Genomic DNA, 27,598 nt, shown 5'->3' on the forward strand with positions numbered 1-27,598 from the left:
ATTCAGAATGTAAAGAAAAACGAAAAACATTTTAACCACATCATGTTCTTAAGGTGTTATTTCAAGTCTATATTAGCCTAATGGTGGCTCCGGGATTTGGAGTTAGAGGGGTGGTAACTTCAGATGTGCGCCCCGCTTTACAGAACCGAAACAAATGTGATTGTGTATTATATTTCTTGTTTATTTTTACGACATAACGAAATAGGTTTTCCGTCATAACGAAACTTTAATCATATTCGAATAAGGTTTTCCTTTGTGTCGATATTACAAAATGATATTTCGTAATCATGAAATCAATGCATTGCGAAAAGAAATGTGCATTTTTACCAGCCAAATGGCTCCGTACAATCAGGGGCGTCGTAAGATCAGTACCAATTAAGCATTACTTTATGAATTCACAAAAGTCGTGTCTAATGTTGCACTGAAGTTCAATGAAAGACGTCTATCAGTTATATTGCACTAGATTTAGATTTAATTATGCATGCACCAAGTGCATGTCGACCTGCACTCCAAAGACCCTATATAGATACAAGCCAACGGGCAAATGAGATAAGGATGCACTAGTTATAGTCCTGATTAATGAACAGTTTGCTGGGGCTCATTCACAAGAACTGACTGAAAATGAGTAAGTAGATCTGCTTCTTCTTTCAAACTAATGTTTGTGTCATTGTATGAAATATATTGTCGAAACACTACAACGTTACCACAAGTAAACAAGTACGCCTCATCGGGGCAATGTAGTTAATTAATAATACTCAGAAAATGACATTTTGTATCCAAATTATGCAATAAGGAATGGTAGTTGTTGAAAAAACGTAGCGCGTGTATCTTATGAAACTAAAAACAAAGCACTTGTGAATAACTTATGTAATGCAAGCTATTATTGATAAAATGGTCATTTCCATTCATGTTTAATAACTAATAAAAATAACAAAACTAATTCAAATGGCATATTATTATTTGCATTTGGCCATCATTGCATTTAATACCTATCTAATTTTGAAAATCAAATATATCAATTGGTTTGTAAATTGTTCTCGAAAGGCATATAAAGTGTACTAGAAATAAAACAAGATAATGACAATTAAAAATACAATTGTTTTGGTGTTTACATTTGTGTATGTGATGTTCATATGTTTGTGTTGTCTAGTTTATTGTCGCTTGCCTTGTGCCCCATAAACAGGGTTTATTTTCGTGTTTTTCGACAACTGCGCTTGTCCCTGTATTTTTATTGTATTTTAGATGAATAGGTATTGCGCAAACGCGTATTAATCATTATTGCTTCGGCTCCGTAAAACAATATAGCATGCCTCCAACATGAATGACGCAACGCCATTAGTCCGGGACCGGTCACGCTGTAACTCCATATTTTTCATTTTAGGTCACACATCTTTAAATAGTACCAAAATATCGTCTTTATTCCGATTCTGATGAATAAGTGAAACATTTTCCATAAATGGATCAGTGCTAATAGTTTGTCGACGTAATATATACTTACCCGTACCTTCTTGTTATTGATAAATCGATAATGTCACACATCCCTTTGTAATATGAATGTTGGTCACCTTCCGGATACCAAAGATTGGTACATTGGCTTACGTCACATTCATCAGATACAAAACAGCTGATTAAACGCACCTAAACATAAACGAAAGAATGCTATTGGTCCAGGATTTGTCACGTGGTGACCCCATATATTTTCCATTTTGTGTCACGTAATTATATGTAACCAAAAATTGCCTCTATGATCTGATTTAAATAAATAAAGGAAAAATTTTCCATAAATTGATCAATGTTAACAGGCTTTTGACATGATATAAACGTTACGTGGTTAGTACGTAACCTTACATTAGATATACGGTGTGCTGGAAACCATATTCCAACTATATGAAATATTTTCCCCGTATATCAATATCGTGTGACCTCTTAACCCCAAAACTTCGCAAGTGGGTATCCAACGATTCATTTCTGAGTATAATTCAGCAGTTAGAAAGTGGGTTGCAAGTGGTTATCCAACGTTATTTTCTTAGTCTCTTTCATCACCTAGAGAGTCTGTCGCAAGTGGGTATCCCACGATTCCTTTCGAAGTCTCGTTCATCAGCTGGAGAGTTTGTCGTACGTGGATGTCCCACGATTCCATTCGAAGTCTCATTCATTAGCTGGAGAGTCTGTCGAAAAAGGGTATCCAACGAATTCATTCGAAGTCTCATTCATCAGCTGGAGAGTCTGTCGAAAGTGCGTATTCCACGATTCTTTTCGAAGTCTCATTCATCAGCTAGAGAGTGTGTCGTACGTTGGTATTCAACGATTCCTTTCTTAGTCTCTTTCATCAGCTGGAGAGTGTGCTGTACGTGGGTATCCAACGATCACTTTCTGAGTCTTATTCAGCAGCTGGAGAGTGTGTCGCAAGTGGGTATCCAACCATTCCTTTCTGAGTCTTTTTCATGAGATGGAAAATGTGTCGTTCGTTGGAATCCCACGATTCCGTTCTAGTCTCAATTATCAGCTGGAGAGTGTGTCGCCTGTGGGTATCCAACTATTCCTTTCTAAGTCTCATTCATGAAATTGAGAGTGCGTCGGACGTAGGAATCTCACGATTCCTTTCTAAGTCTCATTCATAAGATGTAGAGTGTTTCTGACGTGGGTATCCAACAATTCCTTTCTCTGTCTCATTCATGAGAAGGAATGTGTCGGTTGTGGGTATCCAACAATTTCTTTCTGAGTCTCATTCATTGAGAGAGTGTCTGACGCGGGTACCCAACGATTCCTTTCTGAGTAGTTTTCATCATATCGCGAGCAACGACATGTGTCGCAAGTGGATAAAAAACATTTTGAGTATTGTGTCTGTTCGCTGCGTGTTTTAATACTATATCACTTCTGTTTTTGTCTGATGTGGATGGACACCACAGTAGGGCGTAAAACACTTGCGAACTTGTAAGTCCAAGTAGACTTGTGCAAAGGTTCACTGCAAGATCTGTTTAAGAAGAGAATTAATAAAAAAAGAGATCTGATTTTAAAACGAAATATCTAAATGTAATTATACTTAATTTGGAATGATTTAATAGAAACAAAACGAATACAGTTCAATGTGTCTTTGTGCTAATCAAAATTTAATTATTTAAATAAATTTTGCCAAAAAATATTATTCTGGACCGTATTATTATATAATAATATGTAATTTTGATTATACATTTTTTTATAAATATGTATCAATATAAACATGTTTGTTAAGTTATTGTTACTACAAATAGGTTGATTCGCGGAACAAAACCAGATAATAACAAAAAAAAAAATGACAAATCACCCTGGGCCAAGGACAGAGTCAGGATTTTGACCTCCAAATAGATTGACAAATTCTCAAAATATATTTAATATTTTGCTTGTATACACCTTCATACTAACTCTCTCCCCAACTCTCACTCTCTTTCTTGGACACTTTGTTGAACGGAAGGCATTGTATTTGTTATTTATATGAATTTTCCATTTTGTATTTTAATGTTAGTATTTATTAAGGTTCATTAAAATAAACTGTTTTCCGTTTTTGTCCAGATTTGTTTAGAATGTTGGAGATTTTTCTATTTTTTATGTATGTAATAAAATAATATACTTATAAGTACCTTTGATCAGTGAAGATATTTTGACAAGTTTTGTTGAGTATATTTCATAACTCACGAAGTGTGTCAGTCGTCCTTCAGATACCATAACACAAGGTCAGGCGTCATTCCCCATTACAAATATAGCAATACATCGTGATTCAGATAACCTAATTTGCAATGCCATATTGGTCATCTGCGATAACTGCATTAGCAGATTTTATTTATTCAGTTTTAATGCGTTTCTGATTTCAAGTGCAATGAGTGAGTTCATTTTAATGATTATTATATCAAATAATTAAACTTATATGCTAAAATTTGATTTCATAAATGGACTGTAAAATTGCAATGCATATATATATATATATATATATATATATATATATATGTGTGTGTGTGTGTGTGTGTGTGTGTGTGTGCGTGCGTGCTTGCGTGCGTGCGTGCGTGCGTGCGCGTGCGTGCATGCGTTCGTGTGATTAAATTTAATGAGAAACTATTTCGATTATTTCAGATGTTTTGGTTTTATCGTTTATTAGTGTCGTCGTGCCTGGCGGTAAGAGATTCATGAGTTCTGTAATTTTATTATCTATTTTTCTTTTAACATCGTCCTCTCTATTTTCATTCTTAATACAGTTAATATCAGTCCTTTACAAGAAATTTAACAGTTCGTGATTCGCTAAGGTACAATATATATAAATCAAATAAGTATCCTGAATGGAAACCCAAAGTGGTCAATACGACAAACAGCCTGGTTAGAAAGACTTTAGAGTCTTACAATGCAACCTCACTTTTTAAAACAAAATTGTCAAATGACGTGTAAGTCTGTCCAAATTCACAATTTTTAAGGGGTAAACATCTAGAGTAGTTTTATAAATAATAATCGCATTTATATGAAAAATAGTGTTTGTTATCTGCCACCTAAAATTCATTATACTTTTTTAATACACACTTCCAAGTTTGATGTTTTAAATATGTGTGGTCTATAACGAGTGCATGATGCAGCGTCAGAGAGTGAAAACCCGGAGATTAACTAATTGTCAAGTTTGGGTACCAAAAACTAAACCTCACATAAACCAAGGCTCGGAATCGAATCCGGTGCTATTGTCTAGAAGAGAGTGCGCTAACCACGGGAACAACAGTTTCCGAATTACAACTTGAACTTCTTTATTGAACTGTGTACGATCTAATTTTTTTGCAGTGTTTTCACAGATACCAACGCAGAATATCTTAAAGTGTCGCTTATGCAACAATGCCAGGACATTAGCCGACTGTTCCACGCTTACTTTGTGTACCAATCAAACACAGGTGATGTTCATTTAATACCGTGTTTGTTAGTTAAGGTTCATATTTTTACAACGATTGTAAACCAATTTATCAATATATTGTATTAAACACTCCCTATTGCACGATGTTACACTAGAGAGTGGTCTCGTGATGTGTGTGTGTATGTGGGGGGTCCAGGATAAGCCGGAAGAACAGCACCTGTCAGGTTTGGTGACCATTAATCAAACTCATAAACCCCAGCCCGGGAATCAAACCCTGGACTCTTTAGTGAGAAGAACAGACGACACGAGTGCAAGTCCACTTACCACTACATGTACCTTCGTTTGGTCACCAGGAATCACTAATTCACATTATTGTACGTCGGATACTTTACTAACTCTTGGAAAAATAGAATACCGCTTTGGTCAGTCCTAGGGGCGTTGACACCTGTTGCTAATGAACAGTTTTCGTCATTCTCAAGAACTAATATCGTGTAGCGGTGGATGAAGTATGTTCTTCTAAAGGCTATAGTACTCCTTATGTGCATCTGAGTTGGGATAAACCGAATATAGTGTTATACCACCGAGACGTTAAGAATTTGTGGTCATGTGTAATAAAGTCAAAACTTACATGTATGCAATTTCATGTCGGAATGTATCTAGTCAGTGGCGAAGCTCGAACATTATAAGTGTGCAAGCCTGGTTGCTAGGTGTATTACCCGAGAGTCTTGATAATGCAGGATGCGCTTATGTGCATTTTATACTATGTAAAAATACTATTTTTGAAAAGTGTGTACAGTTGGAGCCTAAAGCGCCTATGTGGAGTAGGTCTAGGCCTTTTGCGCTATGTGAAGCAGGCCCAGGCCCAACACGATTACGCGGAGCAGGCCCAGGACTATAACACCTACTTGAATTAGGCCAAAACCTGTAGCGCCGACTCCAAGCATGCTTAAGTTTATAGCGCCTACTTGGAGCAGGCCCAGGGCTAATGCGTAAACATGGAGCACCTACATGGAGACGGCCAAGGCCTATAACACCTACTTGGAGCAGGCCTAAGTCCATAGCGCCTACTTGGAGCAAGGACAGGCCTATAGCGCCTTCAAAGAGCGGACCGAGCACTAAAGCATTTACATGCAGTGGGTATACTCCGCCTAAGTAGACACAGTCCTATTGCATATAAGTAAAGCAAGTCAATGGTTATAGTGTCTTCAAGAAGCAGATCCAGGCATAAAGCGCCAAAGAGGGGCGAGCCCAAGCCTATAACGCCTACGTAAGGCAGTCCCAGGCCTAAAGCGAATACGTTGAGAATGACCAGCCCACTAGCTGCTACTTGAAGTAGGCACAAGCCCTAAGTACCTACGCGGAGCCTAAAACGCCTACTTTGAACAAGCTAAGGCCTATAGCGCCAAATTAAAGATGGCGCAGGCCTATAGCACCTACGTTGAGCAGGCCTAGGCTGAAAACGCCTACGTGATGTAGGCCTAGTTTTGAGGTGCCAACGTGGAGCTGGCTCGAGCCTTACACGCTAACATGGAGATAAAGGTCTACAGTGCATTCTTGGAGCACAGCCAGGTCTAAAGCCAATGCCTGTATCGCCAACTTAGAGCTAGCCAACGCCTGAAGCACCTACGTTGAGCAGCCCTAGGCTAAAATCGCCTACGTGAGGCAGGCCTAGGCCTATAGCGCCTACGTGGAGCTGGATAAGACCTTAAGCGCCAACATGGAGCAGACAAATGCTTATAGCGCCTACTTGGAGCAATGCCAGGTATAAAACCTTCAAAGAGCGGGCGCTGGCCTAAGGCACCTACATGGAGCAGGCCAAGTCCAAAGCGCCTACTTGGAGCAAACCTACAGCTAGCGCGCTTAAGTGAAGCAAGCCCAGGCAAGTACTAAAGAAGCATTTTTGAGAAGGCCCAGGTCTATTGCACCTTTTTCAAACATGCCCAAGGCCTATAGTGACTACTTAGAGCCGACCTAGTCCTAAAGCGGCTAAATGGAGCACGCCTAGGCCTATAGCGCCTACTTGAAGCAGTTCTAGACCTATAGGACTATTCGGAGCAGGCTCAGGCCTATATCGCTTAAGCCCTTGCCTAAAAGCACCTACATGGAGTAGGCCCAGGCCTATAGTGCCTACTTTGAGCATACCAATGCCTGCCTATAGCGCCTGCATTGATCAGACCCAGGCATAGAGCGCCTACTTGGACCAGGTCAATTTGTAAATTTGTAAATTGGTTTTATTTTTAATGTCTCATTGACAACCAAATATTGACCTTGTCCAAGTAGGCGCTATAGGCATGGGCCTGCTCTGCAATGGTGATATTGGCCTTGACCTGCTCCAAATAGGCGCCCTATGGCTGGGTCTGCTCAATGCAGGCGGTATAGGCATTGGCATGCTCAATGTAGGCACTAAAAGCCTGGGCCTACACCATGTAGGCTGACCTGCTTAATTTATAGCACCTTTGCGGAGCAGTCCAATGCCTGAAGCGCTTACTTGAAGCAGGCCAATGCGAATTCCGCCTTCTTGGAGCAAGCCCATGACAATAGTGCCTACTTTGAGCAGGTCAAGCCAAAAGCACCTTTGCGGAGCAGGCCCATGCCTATAGCGCTTACTTGAAGCAGGCGCAGCCCTGTAGCGCCTAGTTGGAGCAGGCCCAGACCTAAAGCGACTACGTGGAGCAGGCCCCGGCCTATAGCGCTTAAAATAGCTACACTTGCTATATATTGCTATTAAACTACTGCTTTATTTATATTTTAATGTATATGTCCTGTGTTATTGTTGTTTTTACGGCATGTGTCTTTCGTCGAATGTCAAATCATGTCTCTTGACAGGATTATCGTTAATTAATTCGCTACTTGGCTTGTATCTTTTGTTTCCCGGATATGTCTGTGATAATTCTGAAATTGCTCAGCCCATGTTTTTGCAACGCTTATATTCGAAATGTTTTTTTTTCATTGGAAGGAATGTTACATGGAGGAAGTGATTACCTCGTCCTCTACCATTGTCTACAATGGCGGATGCCGTGCAATAAACGTATGTGTCCCTGTTTACTTTAACACTTCAATTCGGTTTACACCACAGTTTACTTTACTAGTGTATCTCATAAAACATGCAATATCTCGTAACATTGTAACTCGACCTTTCCTCGAACTCGGTACACGATTACAATGTGCGCTACGTCGTGCTCGATTCTCGATTACGTTCTGTGCATCGTGTAACCGATATTCGACTATGCTTTGTGGTTCTTCGTGCCCGGTACCCGATATTAAGCTCTGCGCTTTGTTGTGCGCTAATAAAATGGTACCCGTATAAGTTGTTTGTCGCAATTGCTCTACTACTTGCACTATAACTTGTACGTGCAGATACCTGAAAATATGGTTTCAATCGTCGTTTGCGAAACTTCACTCCGCGTGTAACGGTAGGCATTTCGGATCTCATGTAAAACACCTTTCTTTGGTTGTATAGTTGCAAATATCGTTAATGTCGTAGAATCCTTTTCAAACCGTTCGGCGTAGATAACACATACCATGTTTCTTAGATATCCAGTACATAGCTTTAACTTGTACAAAGTAAATCTACTAATACCTTGATGACGTAACGTACTAAAAGAAGTCTACACATACCCTAAATGTCCGACCTAATTACTATTATAGAGATGGATGAAATTAAAGCCAGACAACTAAGATGAAATAAAATCTTGGGTTTGCTTTTCATTTAACATGTCGTCACTATAAAGAAGGTTTAAGGTGTTCATGTTAATTTGGGAATTTTGCATCTTCTCGCATTATCCCAACAACATGGTATTCGATTTAATAGTGATATTGCATTGTCATAAACGTGATCAAACTGTTTACTCTACACTCAACATCCAAAAGACCGCCATGGTGCCGTACAATATATGTAAAGACTTTATAAGATATAACTACTTATGTTTTGTAAATAAAAACAAATCAAGTAAACTAAGATCAGAACGCAGCAACTGCCGCATTCTGCAGAACCAAGGAGTTCGAGATAAACAAGTGTTCCATTTAAATGTCATCAACATTGGCGACAATGTGTTACTTTAAAACCTGAACTCTTCATGGCATTTATTTAGGACCACAATGTTGTTTGTATTACTTCTTCTTAAAGAATCAATCGAATATGTCAACCTTTGCATCAAACCAATATTTCAATGTCAAATTATATTTGAAACTTTCTTAAAATTAAGTTGATATTAAGAAGCTCGGTGCCATCTCAGCCTTATATGACCACATCTAATTTCTAATAACAAATATATCTGAGGCTTGTTTTCGTTACAAAATGAATATTTGGCGGTTTCATTTTGCGAAATGTTTTTGGTTGTCAATGAGGCATTTTTCATGAGTCGGTTAGGCAAACGAAACACATTGGTTTTATCTTTAATATGTTTCCTTCAGCGCTGTTCAACTTCATCGACGGCCATTGGAAAACGACAGGGAGACTTGATCTCATGCTCGGAGTATGTATTTTAAGCTCTTTTTACAGATATTTACTATATGATCCTTTGTGTTGTTGTCCTTTTTTGGCAAGGATGATTTCTAAGTCAACATCCAAAATTAATATACACTCTTACACAGTTCATAGCATTACTTAATAAGTAGCACATTCATTTGGGAAATACTTGTAAAAATCACCTGAAATACATGCGTACGTATTCGTACAATCAAACTAAAGACAGCTGGCTACTTAACTGAACTACTTTATTAGTACTCTTTGGACAACTATAAAATGTGTTTTTGAAACGCCGCATTTGAAAACTGATTTATCTCCGTAACGGGGACATGTAAGAGAACCGTTAAGGTAAAACATAAAAAATGAAAAAAAAAAATAATAATTCAATTCCTTTGCGTATTTTCTGAGTTTTGCTTCGACAAATATCATTGGAAGATAAATCAATTACCTTAAAGGCTTACTTTAAAAGAAGTTACCCAGTAGTTAATATTCCTTCCCTGTGCGTTTCTAGGCATCGTCTTCCGTACTAGTACAATGATATAAGTTTAATTGTATGCAGTAGCTATTGAGATATATGTTTCAGCCAATTTTGTTTTATGATCATCAAATTTCAGATATTTTTTTTAAAAAGAAACATTGCTAAGAGATAAGGTTTTATTAATTTATTTTATATAGTTATTCTGCATAATACTATTCTTTCAATAATAAATAAAAGCAAGAACATTTTTTTTTGTTTTATGAAAGATAATAACAAAATATTAAAGATTTTTTTATATTCTTTCCATCTTATTCTGCGACATGAAAGCAAGTTTCCATAGAACTCGAAATAGCCATGTCAAAGTTCTGTAATTATTCAATGCCACAAAATGGGCTCTTCACGCATTTTCAGTTAATCTTCAGGAAAGAAAACAAAGCTCATTAATTAAAAGTCTACAATTGGAAAGAAATGCGTTTACAAGCATGAGAATAGTGTCAGTGGCAAATATGTATTGCTAAATAATAACTCATTTCCTTAAGGTGGAACGCGACTATGAATTTTTTTCGAGTTACTGTCTGAAAATTGGTATACGAATAGAAGAGCATATGCCAAGTTAGGGACTGTTTTTACTTTTTAAATATTCGGAACAGTTTTGAATCTACGAGTTTTCAGAATATGCAACTGACGTCAATTTTGAGACGTCTCTCATATTTTTGCGTTCCAGCTACAATAACCGATTTTCTTTCATGCTTTACGATGAAATATGGGGGTTTAACAGTGAAATAACAACAGTGAAAATATCAATTTGATATTTTCACTGCAAAATAAGGAGTGCAAATATCAACTTTCAGAACTACTTTTAAATTCCTTTGTTGTTACATGTACTTGCCTTGATCAAAACAGAACATTGGACTTCAGTAAATTATGTCAAAAAATGTTAAAAAAAGAAAGAAATATTTTATAAATTTAGATAAATATATAATTGGAAATTAACAGCTTACCGTTTATTACCGGTTATCCCGTTTATCAAACATTTTACTGATTTTTGAAGCTGAAATTTCGAACATTTGCTTTCATACCAAACAAATTACAGACAAAAACAACTGTTCGAACATAAATAAAATTTTATATCCTCGTTCAAATGTATTTTGAACTGTTAACCGTTGTAGTACGTAAAATGAGCTTCCTGGAGAATTCACACGATTTACAGATAGATCCGATATTTTTTTTACCCCACCCACACCTCAAAATGTGTCAACAAACTAGAGTGGCATTTACTCTTTGGAAAACAAACATTTTAAATCGAAACAGACTGGTCTCTGACAGTAAGATGACTGAATATTAACTTACTATAAAATACGCGTACATGCAGTCTTAAACTAAGAAGAATGGTTAAAATCCAACGAGTATCCACATTTGTTTTGCTAACAGATTTGACCTTCCAAATTTTCATTCTATAAAATAAAAAAGTGTTTTCATTATTTTTTGGAACATATGTGCACTAATTATACTTCATTGTTTACTGTTCATAAAGCTTTGCAATAAAAAACGAGCGAATATTAAGCTATAAGAATAAATAGCAGAGAACTATTTCTCAGCAAACCGAAAGTAGAAAAGTTGACAGCTATAACTATGCATGAGGGGCGCCCCACGGGTAGCGGCCTAAAGCCCACCCTTTTCAAAAAAGGGGGTAATTCAGAAATAAATACAAAAACACAAATAAAACTCCGAAAATAAGCATAAAAGAAACAGAAAATTTGTTTATTTTAGTGTAAGATCGTATTTTATTTCACTCGTGATCATAAAAAAACTACATTTTCACTCGTGGCTTCGCCACTCGTGAAAATATGTTTTTCTATGACACTCGTGAAATAAAATACGATCTTACACTGAAATAAACAAATATCCTCTATTTCATCAATTCTTCGTATACAGCTATGAAATTTCAACGTCATGTACGTCTTGTGAAAACGTTCACGCTCATATATTTTTCTTTCTCTTGTTGAACGTTATTGTTTCTAAATTCGTCTATAACGTCATTTTTCGCAGGAAAAACGGCGTCGTATTTCGCGGGAAAAATGGCGTCGTATTTCGCTGAAAAAAGTGCGCCTTTCTTTAATTCTTGAAACAACTGCTCATTTAATTTTTGATTTTTTTAAATACATGTATTCAATGTTTTATTACAAATCGCCTGATATCAAGAAAAGCGTACCTCACCGACTTCGTTTTTGCGCAGTATCAAATAATCAAACCCCTATACCTGTTTCTTTTTCAATACGTAGTGTATTTAAACGTTTAGCATGACGTTAATCGAATTGTTTATGTTTATTAAATGGAAAGATTAGAAATCTTATAGTGTCTGATCAGTTTTATGTTAGGGATATTTGTTATTGTTGTTGTACAAAATATCTAATTTCACACAAGACGGGCGCTGAATATACATCAATGACTTAAATCTGGCGGCTATTTTAATGAGAGGCTTTCTTAATTATTAAGCAATCTCATTTGCCGAATTATAATAGTTTGATAATACACATCAATAATCGTTCCAGTCACTATGCTATGAGCTGTGACTATGCTGATTAGTGCTTTTTTATACATACATCTACAGTAATAACACAACAATAAACGGTTCTACTACTTTATTAGTTACCAATTTCTTTAATAAGTATCAGTAGAAATCTGCAGTTATAAGGCTCTAAACTAGGCAAAAGCATAGTAAATCCAGTGTGTGACACTCATTTCATACACAAAATATAACTTACAAACCAAAAAATGATAATCGACAGAAATCTGCATTGTAATAAGCACAAACGGATCCCGGCAGTAGAGGGGGTGCAGCCCCCCCCCCCCCCCCCACCTCCTCCCCTTAAAATCATCCAAGTTTTCTTCTGTATGTCACTATCGGAGAAAAATGTAATAGTATACAGATCTATAAAATACGCGACTATAGAGTTAAGTGTTTTGAATCTAAGTTTGATGTAGTCAATCGGTTATCTTTGAATAAAAACATATACAATTAATAAATTCCACTAATATTGGTAACCATATTATTGACTAAGTTCGGTAGTGAATATAACTCTTGAACATTTTTAACGAGCGTCATTTGTTACGCAACGGTTTGGGGAGGGGTGGTGGATGGTCAGTTCTTGACGTTAAAAAACAGTTGAACAGAAAGAAAATGACTCATGTGGTCAATATATAACGGGGTCAATCGGCGTTAATTATAAACACACAAAAATTTTAAAGTGAAACTCTTATTCAAATCAATATTCCACATGTATAACAAACATTTATTTTGACTGATAAACCCTTACTTCTAACTTAATAATAAACTCATACAAAATATTATTAACTGATTACAAGATTGTAACTTTTTATTTAATAGTAAAGCGCAAAAATGATTCATTTTTTGGTGAATGCAAAAGGATTTACTATGGTCTCATATTTCTTTCAAATTAAACTCTTCTTCATAAGAACCATTGTATTTATTCTTAAAGGCATATTAAAACAATAGTATTAGTTGTGGTAAATCGTATTTGTGTTTAATACTTATGTTTGCACTGATTGTAAATGATCACATTGAATTGTTTCTATTATCTCATCTTATTAAGGGTTGTTATATTTCACACAAATGCACTCACATGAACGCACGTATTCGCCCACATACTCGTACATGCACGCACGCCCATACACACGAACACGCACACACATACGCACACGCACACTATGATAAAATATAAATGACGATCTTAAAGTTAATGTTTTTAGTGCAGTAAAATGTTTAATTGTGTTAATCAATGCCCCATAACGAGTTATTTTGTTTTACTTTACCACGCAAACAAAGCTTCTCGTGCGTACAAGCAAATTCATGAGACAACTTTCGGCGATGCATTCAATGCCCATTATACAAAAGCCAACATAGCTACCTTATCCCGCACTCAATGTCCCTGCCGTGCGTATTGTACACGCGTGCGTGCGTGCGTCCGGGCGTATGTACATACATGCCTGCGTGTGAGAGCGTACATGTGTGTGAGAGCGTGTGTGTGCGTGTGCGCGTGCGTGTGTGTGTGTGTGTGTATGGGCGTGCGTATGATCGGTTGTGTGTGTGTGTGTGTGCGTGTGCGTGTGCGTGTGCGTGTGTGTGTGCGTGTGTGTGTGTGTGTGTGCGAGAGCGCGAGCGCGTGCGCATATTTGCATGCGTGTACACGCGTGCTTGAGTGTGGGATGGTGTGTGGGGTGCGTTTTTACGCGTGCTTGCGTACTTGACTGTATTGTACGTTTTGTGCGTGTGTTTGTATGTAAGCTATAACAGCCCTTAACAAAATGAGCTTACAGTAACTATTTAAAGATGCACACTTACTCCCCCATCTCAACTCAACTCAATATCTTAATTTTCCCCATGGTTGGACATATTCATAATATATCCAAACATTGATAGACATAGAACATAAATAATAGTATATACAATAATAGTACAGTTTAAAATTATAGCATATTGTTGTCAAAATATTTATATAGGTAGGATATAGCTATATATAAGTATAAATTAAAAGCTTACAATTTACATGCAAGTCTATTTGACTTCCATGATAGTAAGGTCGTATGTGATCTGACGCTTGGATGCAGAAATATTGTCGAAAACAAAGGTTTTTATGAGAAATACCGAGTTGATTTGAAAGAAATGAGCATAAAACATGGTACTTTTACAGTATAAGATTAGAGCAGACCAGAGTAAATATTTTAGCATTCACCAATTATTTAATATTTTTGTGCATTCTGTTATTAAACACGCGGTTAAAAACTTGTAATCAGTAATGAATATTTTCCATAAATGCATTAATGAGTAAGAAGTTAAAGTTTTATTAGACAAAATTGATCTTGTTATACATGTTTATGCATGGATTTTGGATAAGCATGTCACTTTAACTATAGTTCATTTACAATCAGTGCTTTAATTATTAAAAAATGTTAACTATTCGGAATTTAACAGAAGAAAACAATGTTGAATTATTAATTTAACTAAAATTAACAACAACTGTTATATGTTATTGATCAGTGGTTTATTCAAAACTAAGCTCTTATTAGCGTAAATAATAGTTCGATTTACGTCATGCTAAACGTTTTGTAACAATACGTAATGAAAAAGAACAGGTATAGGGGTTAGATTATTTGAAACTGCGCAAAAACGAAGACAGTGAGGTACATTTTTTTGATATCATAGTTTCAAAACTGTTCCGAATATTGAAAATGTGAAAACAGTCCCTAATTGTGCACATGCTCTTCTATTCGTATACCAATTTTCAGACAGTAACTCGAAAAAAAAATCATAGTCGCGTTCCACCTTAAATGTTTCATTTGAGTTTATATTCAATATTAATTAAGCTAAATAGATCTTATACCTGTTTGTTTTGCTGTGTGTTGTGCATACAAGTTTGTATGTCCATTCTCTGTTTTGCCATATGCTTTGTTATCTAGCTTGCAAATGGGGGTCATGACTGCAAATACAATTCGAAAAATTTAAGAAAATTACCAATCTGCGTCATGAGCCATTTTACACTTATTTATGAAACCAATCATTATATTTAAATAATCTCTCATTACAGATGTTGCAAAAGTGGACATGATTGCAATTCTAAGATGTGCGGTATAAAGAGTAAGTAGAGTCAAATCTTGAAAAACGTTATGTTTTATGCTTTGTATGAATATTTACACGTGTTTTATACTTGTCGTCATTTTCGTATGATATTCAGCAACATGTGTCTATGATCTTCTGGTAGATAATTGTTCTGTTCTGTTCTGTTCTGCTCTGTGTTGATCGTATTTGTGACACACACAAGGAGCATTCAATATGGAATGCAAATAAAGCCAGCTCATGTATGATTACGATTAATTGTAATGGCTTTAATTGTTTTGTTGAAAAACAATTCATATGGTGATAGAACGGATCTATGACATCTATGTTATTGGTTTTGTTAATTAAGGAATTTCGGCATATGCATTCATGAAAATTTAACAACGTCTGTGGACTTTGAAAAGCGTAACAAATGATAAACATTTGTGTGAAAAATGTTTTCAACAACAAGCACAATCAAATATTTAGTCATTTTTATGTTCTTTGTTTACAAGCATGGATACTTAAGCAGTGATATCATACAAAGAATAAATATGAAACATTATCTACCTTACAGACGCGTCAGATAAAAAATGAATATAAACTGGAATATTTTAAATAAATGCATCAAATGTGAAGGTTTTAAGATAACATTTTACTACGAAATTCAGCTGCTTCAGTATTCATTCTCAGAAGTTTGTACCTATCTGTAAGTTTATTTTTGCCTAAAGTTGTTAAATGAAATTGTCATTATAATTTATATGTACGAAGTGTAACACACTTTGTCGACAGAATGGCATTGCTCCAGTTGCTTTGCGACATTTCCTCAGGAACAATAGAATTTCTTCAGTTGCATAACAAACAAAGTGCCCCTTTGCCAGGTTACTGCCCAATAATACAAAACTAACTACAGTGGCAAACATATTAGTAACATTACCTAAGAATGAACACTGTTTAGAGGCACGGATAAGGGTCTGAAAGACATTAAACGAGAGGCAATAGTACGAAAAACATAAAAAGACCAGACCCTCATCAGAATAACTGCATCACTGAATTATGGCATTGGTGCATCACCAGCTTACTGTACCACGAGATTACCGTTATTATCACGAGATTACTAGATCAGAACTTATAGGGGGTTCAAATTATTTTACATCCGCATAATCTCACAATTGTCCCAAATTAATTATCAATTAATGATTATAAAGGCCAAAATGCATACGGGGTGAACTATAAAACAATGAATAACAAAGTTACGTGTCCTGTGATGAGACGCTGTCATCTTTACCTCTCATTTAAAGGTACATTGAACTGGTTGGAGTAAATGGCAAAAGCAATTTTTTATAAACCTAAGTAAAACTCTACAAAATGTTGCCCTTGAGTATTATATTATAAACAATCCTCCCAGACTATGTTAATTGTAGCTACGAATTGAATTCCACGTCAATTCGTATTCAATTAAGTTAAATATGGGATAAATGATTGAAGTTTAAAAACAGTGTTTCCCTAATGATATATTTAAGGGATGTCTGACAGAACGTGGTGATGCAGGGAGGGATGTCCACTCCCATTTTATGACGTTTTTAGTATTTCATTCACAGATGGTGCAATTCGACCTATATTGCATAAACTTTTAAGATAAAAAAGTGTAATAAAAACGAAATCAAAATGATCAGAAAACACAAAAGATGCGAAATAAATAAAATTAAATGACTTCTAATAACAGTTTCAACCAGGAAAACGTATGTTATAATAAGCTGAAATAAGATTCTAAAGGACTTTAATCAAGACCTTTTTTTCCATTTCGACCTTTTGAAGACGAATTGCCAGTATTTGGGAACATCCACTGTCGCTTAGTTATTATTTTTATAAGATTTTATTAATTTCATATAATGGTCAACACATATATAATTAAATGATCATTCGTCAAACTTATTGAATCATCATTGTTTGATTTAAATTAATACATACATTTCACATCCAGTGTGCTGCGCTAATAAATCGTTTAACACCCACACTGAATGAAGCACCACTCATTAGGCTGACATTAATTGGAGCGCAAACTTTACATCCTTCCTACTGGCAGATTTAATATTCGTTTTACTGCATACTTTTAATGACATGTAGTACACCTGGATTAAGCATGCCAAACGAATTAAGGCATTCGGGATTACAGCTCTGCCTCTGAGGGCGTGTCGCTTCTGATACCCGATAAGGCCCTTGAGGAAAGACTGTCTATACACCTTGACAGAAATGGCACAGTATCACATCACAGCGCTTTGAGTTTCATATTGCTTTGTTTATACAGTGTCTGATACTAAGAGCAACAAAACATCGTCAAATAAGGTCTCAGTTCAGATGTTCAATTGTAATGGTGTATGATTATACATTTACATTCTCCATATAATATACACTTTTAGATAAATAACCAACCGGTAAACCGTCAATAATATTAACCAGATTGAACTGATTATAATACCATGCGTGTTTGATCAATACGTTTTCTATTCAAGACCCCTTAGCTAATTCTCAATGCTACTTCTGTGACTCGGCGCACTCAGCCCAAGGAGACGTCACTGATCCAGAGGATTGCATTACTATGACAACATGCGATGTAGACCAGGTATGTTTCGATTGGTTAAGGTAAAATGTTCATGACTGATTACCTGTATTGTTTGGTCATATTTGAAAGCAGTTTATTGGCAGCATTCGATTCACGTCAGACATTGTTGTAAAAAAGATTATTTAGAAGTTATTTTAAAATATTAAAATAACAGTAACTTTGATAAACTAATTATAAAATTTTAAAATAGCAATAACTTGGATAAAACTTGTTCGATATTCATGCAAAACAATCTTTGGTTATAAATACATGCGTAAATGCTATTGTCCCAATACTTTCCGACTTTCATTATTTCAATTGCATCACATTAATACAATCCAAACCACAGGGACAAGTCCAGTGGTCAAACTGTAAAATTAACAAAGGCACAAGTATGGATCCAAAACGACAATAAACTAGGGACACATATAAACGTATGAACACTACACATACACACACACACACACATGCAAACGCTACAAATAGACCACACGCGCATTAAAATAGCTTTTCCCAAAATTTAGAAATGATACCCTGGCCTTTGACCTACTGAACCTTGTTTCCACTATTCAACTGATCATAGACTATGCGCATACTAATTTTGAAGACTGTACATTCCAAGAAGTTGCAAAAAATTAATTGGAAAAGAAAGCGCCCATAACATTTCTAGTTGTTGGTTATTACGACCTTGACTTTCGAAGTTATCTGCCTAAATTAATGTGGGTCATACACTGACAATGACCATTGTGCATACCAAGTGTGGTGACTACAAAGTCGGTCACAAGTATTTGATCTAAAACAAATACTAAAAATAGTTCAATATTTGTATGAAAAACTTCAGAAACAAGTCCAGTACACGAAACTTTAAACATAAACCCCGTTTAATTGAACAAGGTTTAACGCCAATGACATGTAACACAAAAACAATCACAAACCAGAAACATGGAACAACAGCACACAACTCCTAAGGGATGTTTAGCAATTCAACAACTCACTGCCTTGGAACGGTCAGTAAAATGTAAATTTACAAGGGGTTTTCACAAGATTTAATTGATTAGATAACAATGTATTATTTTAATAGAATATACTAGCAAATTAAAGTTTGATATTATTTGTAACATCCTCACTATCAAACCGCGTCCTATACACTAAGCCGTTCAATCGTATACAAATAAAGTCAAAACATCCACGTCCGATGATACAAGTTTTATTGTAAGCAATTATTTATGTCTTAATTGTCAATTGTTTTGTTCAATTAAACGAGAGTAAAGCTGACTCTCAGATCTTAACCAAGTATACTATCAGAATCCTAACCAGAAGCAGACTACTCATAAAATTCCCAAAATAAGGTTTTATACTCCCTAATTGGTCCCTATTGTAGTTGACAATTCAGACGTGTTTCCTAATTCCCCTTAATAGTTGAATGATATCATGTGACAATAACCAAAGTATTTCACTGGCTATCGCCACAAAAAAGAGCTTGTCAATCGATAGTTTCAGTGACGACAAAATTAACTAGACCAAACCCCTTAAATAGGGTTTAAGGAAACAAGGTAATTAAACTAATTTCTGGACAGTACTTAAACTATCCATTAGCGGTTAACCTAATCCGTAGACGATTGACCTTCGATGGTACCATGTATCGTATGAGTTAAGCAAAAGGCAGATCCTTTGATAATTATAATTCAAGTCTTAGGGCCGTTCTTAGCATATGCTAAAGCGATTAACTGTTCCATATTTTCTCAGAATATCTAATCGACACCTGCCGGTAACGGTAATAAAGCTCAAATGAAAATAAGCGCTATGGTATTTCGACCGCTTAGTAGCAAAAGAAATTATGACAATAACTGCAATGAATTAATATTGGAGAGGCCCATTGTGTTACATATTGTAGAACAAATCACCACAAAACAACATTTTAGATTACACATAGCCAAAAATGCCAGGAGAAGTGATCCCTTACCTCATCCTACCAATATTTTAACTACACATGTTCTTTTTTCAACATCTACAACCTTAAAGTAGTTTTACTTTAGGCTTAATTATGGCAAAACCTGGACGCATTAACTATATTGTATGTTAATCTAAACAAAAACATCGTTCAATATACGTTATTTCGTTGACACTAACTAAGGTCATTATGGAACAATTGGTCTTACAGCATTTGTCTGTAAAATATATTTTGTGCGAACCGAATTAGATAAACCCCTGTGGCATTAATTTGATAGTGGTTTTGTTTTGTATTTTTGCTAGCAATAGATTTTACATTAGGAGTTTGGTTCATTATATGTATGAATTCACACACAAACAGGGGACAATATACACGTTGAGGCAACTGTCGAATAATCAACCTTATATAAGAACAAAATGAACAAAATCAAATACGAAACATTAAAACCGCTCGGTCAACAAAGTATAATTGTTTTCTATATGTATGATCGATATAAATAAGTCCAAATGATTTGATAGTTCTTGACATAAGTATAAAATAAATAGTTGTTTCGATTATAATATTTATTCAGTATCATAGTTTGCAGTATTACAAACTCTATGGACAAGCATAAAAGAAATATTCATCTTCTAAATATTGATGCACATACGAAATCTTAATTCTCTTGAAGATTTGGTATAGCGGCCTATTTAGATTTAGATTAGTAGCAATGCATATGCATCATCGCATGCTAATGAGTCTTATGCATTCCTCTGCCATTCCCACTTCATGGACTACGCAAGACAGCCCTATTGCATTTTCCAATGTTTAATAGTAGACTGAAACTTAGAAAATATGAATTATAAAAATAAATTAAGATATGCATATCTAGTGTCCAAGATCTTCTCTGCGCATTACATATTCAACTGAACTTTAATGAAACATTATTCCCCAAATAATATTTTGTTTGTGCAAGTACCGCTATATCACCGCTATGATTTATTATTTTTATTGTTGGTATTATATGCTGTATTTACAGACATTTGATTTTGAGCGTTGGTTTTCAGTCCTCCTTTCAATTAAATATAAATATAGATAAGCAATCTGTAGTTCCCAAACATTAGTTACGCTAATACCTTTTAAAGTTTCATTTTCATATACCATGAAAAAGGATCTGTATTTCAGAAATAAAATGCTATCATATACATCGGTTACAACGGATCATAAACGAACATGACAGGACTTGATTCCTTTGGCCTTATTATACCATAACAACTATCGAAATAAGCCTTACAAATGCAGTTGAGCACACATATTTTGAATTCCCTGTCACCGGCTAGTGTCAAGTATTTAAGGATTGAAATTCTTTTCGGGGCCATGCATTCGATCTTGAATGTCCCGTTTAAACGGCAATATCTTCATGGGTAAATTGCCATTTCGGGCGGGGCATTCAAGATCGCATTAAATGGCCACGAAATAAATTTAAATCTTTATATTTACATGTTTTCTGTTCAGTTACAGTTTTTTCTCGAAGTCAGTACCGCTCTTTTTAACCTCATTACGGAAATGCATTTTTTAATATTACGCAGAAAATAATCCTGTTATGTTCTCTCGCTTTTTTGTTTTTATGTATCTTTGAAAACTTGAAATCTGCCTCTATGTTTTAATTAATAACATCTTCTACCTTTTTCAAAGAATTTTGTAAGACGTTGTGTGTTCGCACAAGGGAAATACTTTTAATTAAAAAGAGATTATCCCGTTCAAGTTAGTTAAATATTTGTTATATTTTGACATTATGCGTTCCATAATGTCCAACTGTTCTTTTTTGTAAGTTTACTACGTAACTGTAAATAATCTAAAGGTTACCTCCACTCAAGTTGTATTCGTATCACATTCGGTTTCACGACGATGAGTAAAAAAAACTATCAAATAAATAAGAGTTCTTCGGATTAAGGCAAGCCGGATAATGTAAACAGCATTGTGCTGACAATTCGTTTTTCCATCATTTCATTCTTTGCTTGAAAATCCATAATAAGTCTATTCGAATTCGCTCTGTACAAATCATTGACCCTCTTTCTTCTCATGTATTAAATTTCACAATTAAGTTAAATAAACAAGGACCTCTGAAGAGGAACAATTTTCTTAAATATGCAAATATCTTGTATTCTTGATGTCGAAATATATGAACAGTGTTCAAAATGTAATACACAATCGTCTCTTCATCTGTGTTGTTTTCAATGTCAACACCAAATAAAAATCGCCTCCGTATTAGTCTACCCTGGTTATAGTTACTAGTATAATTTCCTAAACTATATTCGCTTTTGCCTCCCATTCAAATTTTAAAACCCATGCTGTTTCAACGTATAAATAAATTGCGATTAAGTACTGGATACTGCACTGCGTCTATTTTTTTTAAAAAGCGAACGTTAAATTCAATTGCGAGCGTTCCATGGGCCGCAAAACGTTTATTGGCCCTGGCTGCAAAAATGATAAACGACGATTCATGCAAATAACCGCGGGAACCCTGTACAAATGTGCTTCTCTATATAGAAACATATGTATTAATTGTCTATGTAAAAATACTTGTATCGTAGCGATTGTTATTGTTTGATTGGATGCGTGTACTGTGCATGCGCCTAACTATCATTTGAATGATAAGAAGGTCGCCGAAATTAGTACGCTTCTGATTCGTCGGGAGCATTCATGCGAAAATGAATGTCACTCCATTTTCACAGAAATGTGGTCGAAATTGTGAATGTTGTTTTGTCATAATAATATTGGCAGGAAAGCCGATCATGAACTTTGACTCACTATTTACTTGATTTTCTATTTATCAGGCCTGTTTTGGGCAAAACAAGTACTATCCAGGGCAACCTACGAGCTTCAGATACGGATGTTTCAATTTCGAGGTAATCAGCTAAGTATATCTATCCATAAACTCCTGATAACGGATTATGGGATCTGTATATATACATAATATTCTTTGCATGAGGTGGGTGAAAATGCCTTTGTCTCTGAAAAAAGCATAACTTCTGGAATATGATAATTCTACAACAAATTGTATTATTATCATTTATATTGTTATTATTATTATTCTTATTCTTCTTATTATTATTACTATTATTATTATTATTATTATTATTATTATTATTATTATTATTATTATTATTATTATTATTGCAAAAATATGAACAACAAACTGTTTTGGCGTGTCAAGCAATACATATTCAATATTTTATATGTGTGTGCTGTAATGCAATTTGCATGTTCAAAAGAAAAATGTGTCCTGTTTATCAGGGCATGATATGTTCAATTGACTATGTGGTCATGCCTCGGGATTTGTCACATTTGGATATCGCATTAAGTAAAACGGGGCCCGATTCGAAAAGCATTTGTTTAATTGTTCTATCAATATCTTAACGAGCCAATCCAAGGGTAAGTGTTCTTTGCACTCGGTTATTGAGATTCATAATGATCATTGTTTGTTTTTTCTCTAAAAAGTTTGATCAGTGAAAGAACAACACTGAAAATATATCAATTTGATATTTTCACTGCAACTTATTAGTAAAAATATCAACTTTAAGAATTACTTTTAAAATCCATTGTAGTAACTTCGAACATTTGCTTTCATACAAAACAGCGTGGTCTTCACTGTATACCTGGTTAATGAGCTGTCTTCAAACGAATCAGACTGGTCTCTGACAATGAAGACTCAATACTCATGTATCATAAAGCAAACTCTAAAACTAAGAACCTGTTTTTATCCAATGATTTTCCGCAAAAGATCAGTAAACTCTTTCTCCACGAACCAGAAATAGAAAATTGACAGCTACGTCATCATGCCTGAGGGGAGTCCTACGGGTAGCAGCCTAGAAATAAAATCCATCAAAAATGAATTAAAACAAGTACAAAACAACGCTGCGGGATAAAAGAAACAGAAAAAAATGTTGATTTCAGTGTAAGATCGTATTTAATTTTACTTTTAATCGTAATGGCTTCGCCACTTGTGAACATATCTTTTTCTAGATCACTCATGGAAAACAATACCATCCGACACTGAAATCAACAAATTCCATTTGTATAATATCGTTATTAAATAGTAACATTAATTTACTTATAAAAAGTACTAGCAAAACAGTAGTTATAAAAGGTTGTGCTAATTTGCACGAGGAATGATGATCTATGTGTGAAAAAAGGCGTTTTTGTGTACAAACGAAAAAACAATGTTGCTTATTTATTGCATGAACAGTTAAACGTTGCTTATCATTGTTATTCATTATAGATGTAAGTGATCATATGTCGTTCGTCATTTTTCTTAACTTGAATTAGGGCTTATATAAAATATATCAAACACATTTATATTTAAATATTAACAAAATATTTTAACAGTCATTTGTTGAATGGTTTCTCATTGTGTGACGAAATGTAGCTCCGTCTTTTCAGAAAATTAATGATATCTTCAATTCATGAGATGGTTTCTCATTTTTCTCATCTTTAAACACTCGAACAGCCCGTATATGAGAGAGGACGTACTTTTCACGACGATGAGTAAAAAAACTGATTATTTTTTAATACATAAACACTGTTTGATTTGATTGCAATCCGGATATGGGAGTTGTTTTCGAGAATATCAAACTCATTTTTATACAATCTGAGCATTTCCTTTAGGTTGTGAAAATATATGCAATTAACAACATATATCTCAAGAACCGAGGGCTATATTCCCTTTCTGAAACTGCTCTGTATTTTGGTCAAATGGACAGGAAGAATATTTTCCTTGTTCGTTTTTTTGAATTGATCAAGGTTTACCCGCGCCTATTTGTTGCATTATGGCTTGACCCCGCCGTAACGCCATCATGACTTAAATTGTGGTTAAATTCCAAAAGTGAAGAGTGATAGAAGTGACTGATATTCGCAGTTACATCCAGATATTAGAAGACTTGAAGAAACAGAGTGAAACACTAGAGATCCGGGTGAGATACCCTAGCTCTTTGCACATAGACATCTTTGTTCTTAAACGTGCTCGGTGTAAACCACAAATACATTGGATCCAACTTTCCTGGGTTGACAAACATACGTAATAATTTTATGTATAGTATGTATGCACTGTGCTGTTTGTTGAGTTTTGTGCTTGTCCATGTTTCTTGTTTGTGATTTTATGTTATATGTCTTTGGCGTTTACCTAGTGCCTAGTGCCGGGTTTATGTTAAAACATTTTGCTACTGAGCTTGTTTCTGTAGCTTTTCGCATGAATATTGACTACATCTTTTTCTTAGTACTACCGTTTAAATGCCGAGCGTAAGGCAATGGAGCTACTGGTATTGTACAACATAAATCCTTTGCACAACGTATGCGCCTCTAAATGCATTTTAAGAGGAATTAATGTTTCAATTGCCGATATATGATCTTGAGTTATACAATCAGGTCAAGCGTAGCCTGATTTTTCAATTGCCCCCTGCGTCAAAACCTATGTTGGATTTTCCTAAATTGATTGAATGTTTTAGAAAGCAACAGGCAATTGAATAATATTCCCAGTTATCATCTTTAGGCTAATCATTTAGTTTGTAAATTAATACTTTCTACCACCACTTCGCTGATTATTAAAATGAAATATTCGATCGTTGATAATTGTCACGGGGGATGTGGACGAAGTTACTTTTTTGTGTCATATTTTCAAGGACAATATGAAATAACTAGGCTAAAACAGCATATAAGTTATTAGGGCCCTCATTCATTCGCATGATAGTTATTGACCAAATAAGCTCCGCCTACTTGTTACCGCTCCGTAACTCTATAGCCACAGCTATATAGAACACTCTTAAACACTGTGATATAATGATAATAAATTCTTAACTTTGACCAAACCATATATCAACAAACTTAAACCAATTGCCTACATATGTTCAAAATGCATATAGGTTTATCTAGCATGTGCTTATGGCCGGGAGTCATTGGCAAACATTATTTTCTATCATTGCAAATGTATGTTGCAGATATGCCGCGTTATGATGAAAAATGCATTTGACGACTTAGCCCGATGCCTTGCACCAAATGCCACTAATTGTGGAACTGATCATTCGGGAATCTGTAACGTTTGCTGTAGAGGTGGAGGATGTAACTATGGTGATTGTCATACACTAAGACGTAGGTCGTTTACTGTCGTGTAAAATTAAAATCATCACGTTTCTTGTTTCTATTTCTACTAAAACCTATTATTGACTATAAAGCTCAGCGCAATAAGTGCCGTTTTAAGTACATTGTACCTTGCTTGTTATACCAAGTTGTAAAGCATGACTGAAAAATTTAAATTGTAAAATAAATATTGTCAAAGATTTTCTTATTTGTATGTTTACCTTTAACCATTCTCAATACAATTTATTACTTCGGTATATTTGCATGTTTTCTGCACAAATACTAAACCGCAGTGTGTGAATAATATAGCAAACTACACGTATTCAATTCAGACACTTGTTCCAAGTTCATACAATGGATCGATAAAATATTTAGGTATCGAAGGATGTAAACGAAAATGTATTATCTAATGCATTATCTTATGGCACGAGGAACAAGTATGCTTTCATCCCCGATATGTGAATGAACAATCTGATTAACAGTCCTACTTGCTTTGCAGAGCGACTGTTTGAGGAGTACAATCGTGGTGTGTTTAGTGTTGACACCTTGAAGTCCACGCCTGGTGTAACAGGGTAACACATGCGGAGCGGACTTTTAGACAGTGAGGTCGCCGTACAGACGACTGTGAAATGCCTTGTTTGTATTGCAATACATTGAAATAAGGGTATTTTCTCAGCGGTGGTTTTTGTATCTGGTGTATTATATTATCGGAATACACTCTCATGAGCCCTATTATGTCACACATAAAGGCCTAGTTTGTGGAAAAACTGACTTGCTTATTACCAGCCGCCCAAAGCTTATTTGTCCCCCTGGGACAGGGTGCCACAATTCCCGTGTAAATGTTTAGTGGCTAATTGCTATTGAGGTTGTGTTTTTTTATAATTCAAGAGGTACCGTTTATTCAATGAGTTATCAAATCAATGGTCCGAGATCTGAGGGATGGTTGAGGCAATAATCATTAGGACCAATCAACAAACGACTGAAATATCTGATATTGTTTGTGCTTTTTTCATTGGGGTGGGAGGGGTGCTACTTATGGAAGTGTTAATCAATGCAATTGACGTTTCGCTTGAACAACATTTGCGGTAATTAAAGGTAACGTTAGTAGGATATAACCGTTGGTATGCATTGGGTGATTTAAAGTATCAGATACCTTTAAATTGTACTGAACAGTAAGCTTTACTACGACACAGTAGGAACTTCTAATTATGCTTTGTAAAACGAACAGAGAATTAGCCGATATAAAGAGATGTGATGGAACAAGGACAAAGTCGTATCGCGCACAAAAATAACTGAAGCGTTTACGGTGCAAATCTGTGCCGATTAAGGTTGTATCTCCGGACATTGCCATCAGTTAACATGTGCTTGACTGACATGGTGTGATTTACATTTATGTTTTAATAGGTGTTTCCGAAAGCTTACAAAACGAAATTAAACAATATGCACGACACCCCTACATGTCTATGCCAGTTGTTTATATCTTTACTTTTATCTGAAAATTACAAACTTTCATAAC

At 35.3% G+C, this 27,598-nt stretch overlaps 1 protein-coding gene across 2 annotated transcripts; it reads left to right on the top strand.

Moving 5' to 3' along the window:
• Positions 1–563: 563 nt before the first annotated feature.
• On the top strand, positions 564–26,757 carry LOC128235636 (uncharacterized). Of its 2 annotated transcripts, none has more exons than XM_052950442.1 (10): positions 564–625; positions 4,105–4,146; positions 4,792–4,898; positions 7,815–7,886; positions 9,272–9,333; positions 15,411–15,460; positions 17,932–18,041; positions 22,788–22,859; positions 25,944–26,094; positions 26,582–26,757. In XM_052950442.1, the coding sequence occupies exons 1-10, from the start codon at positions 622–624 to the stop codon at positions 26,656–26,658; spliced, it is 747 nt and encodes a 248-aa protein (XP_052806402.1). In that variant the 5' UTR covers positions 564–621; the 3' UTR covers positions 26,659–26,757. The 2 variants fall into 2 exon arrangements, with proteins under 2 accessions (XP_052806402.1, XP_052806410.1); XM_052950450.1 differs by lacking the exon at positions 564–625 and adding an exon at positions 3,839–3,857.
• The last annotated feature ends 841 nt before the right edge of the window (positions 26,758–27,598 follow it).

This window comes from Mya arenaria, chromosome 1, assembly GCF_026914265.1.
Source record: "Mya arenaria isolate MELC-2E11 chromosome 1, ASM2691426v1".
Taxonomy (NCBI): Eukaryota; Metazoa; Mollusca; class Bivalvia; order Myida; family Myidae; genus Mya; species Mya arenaria.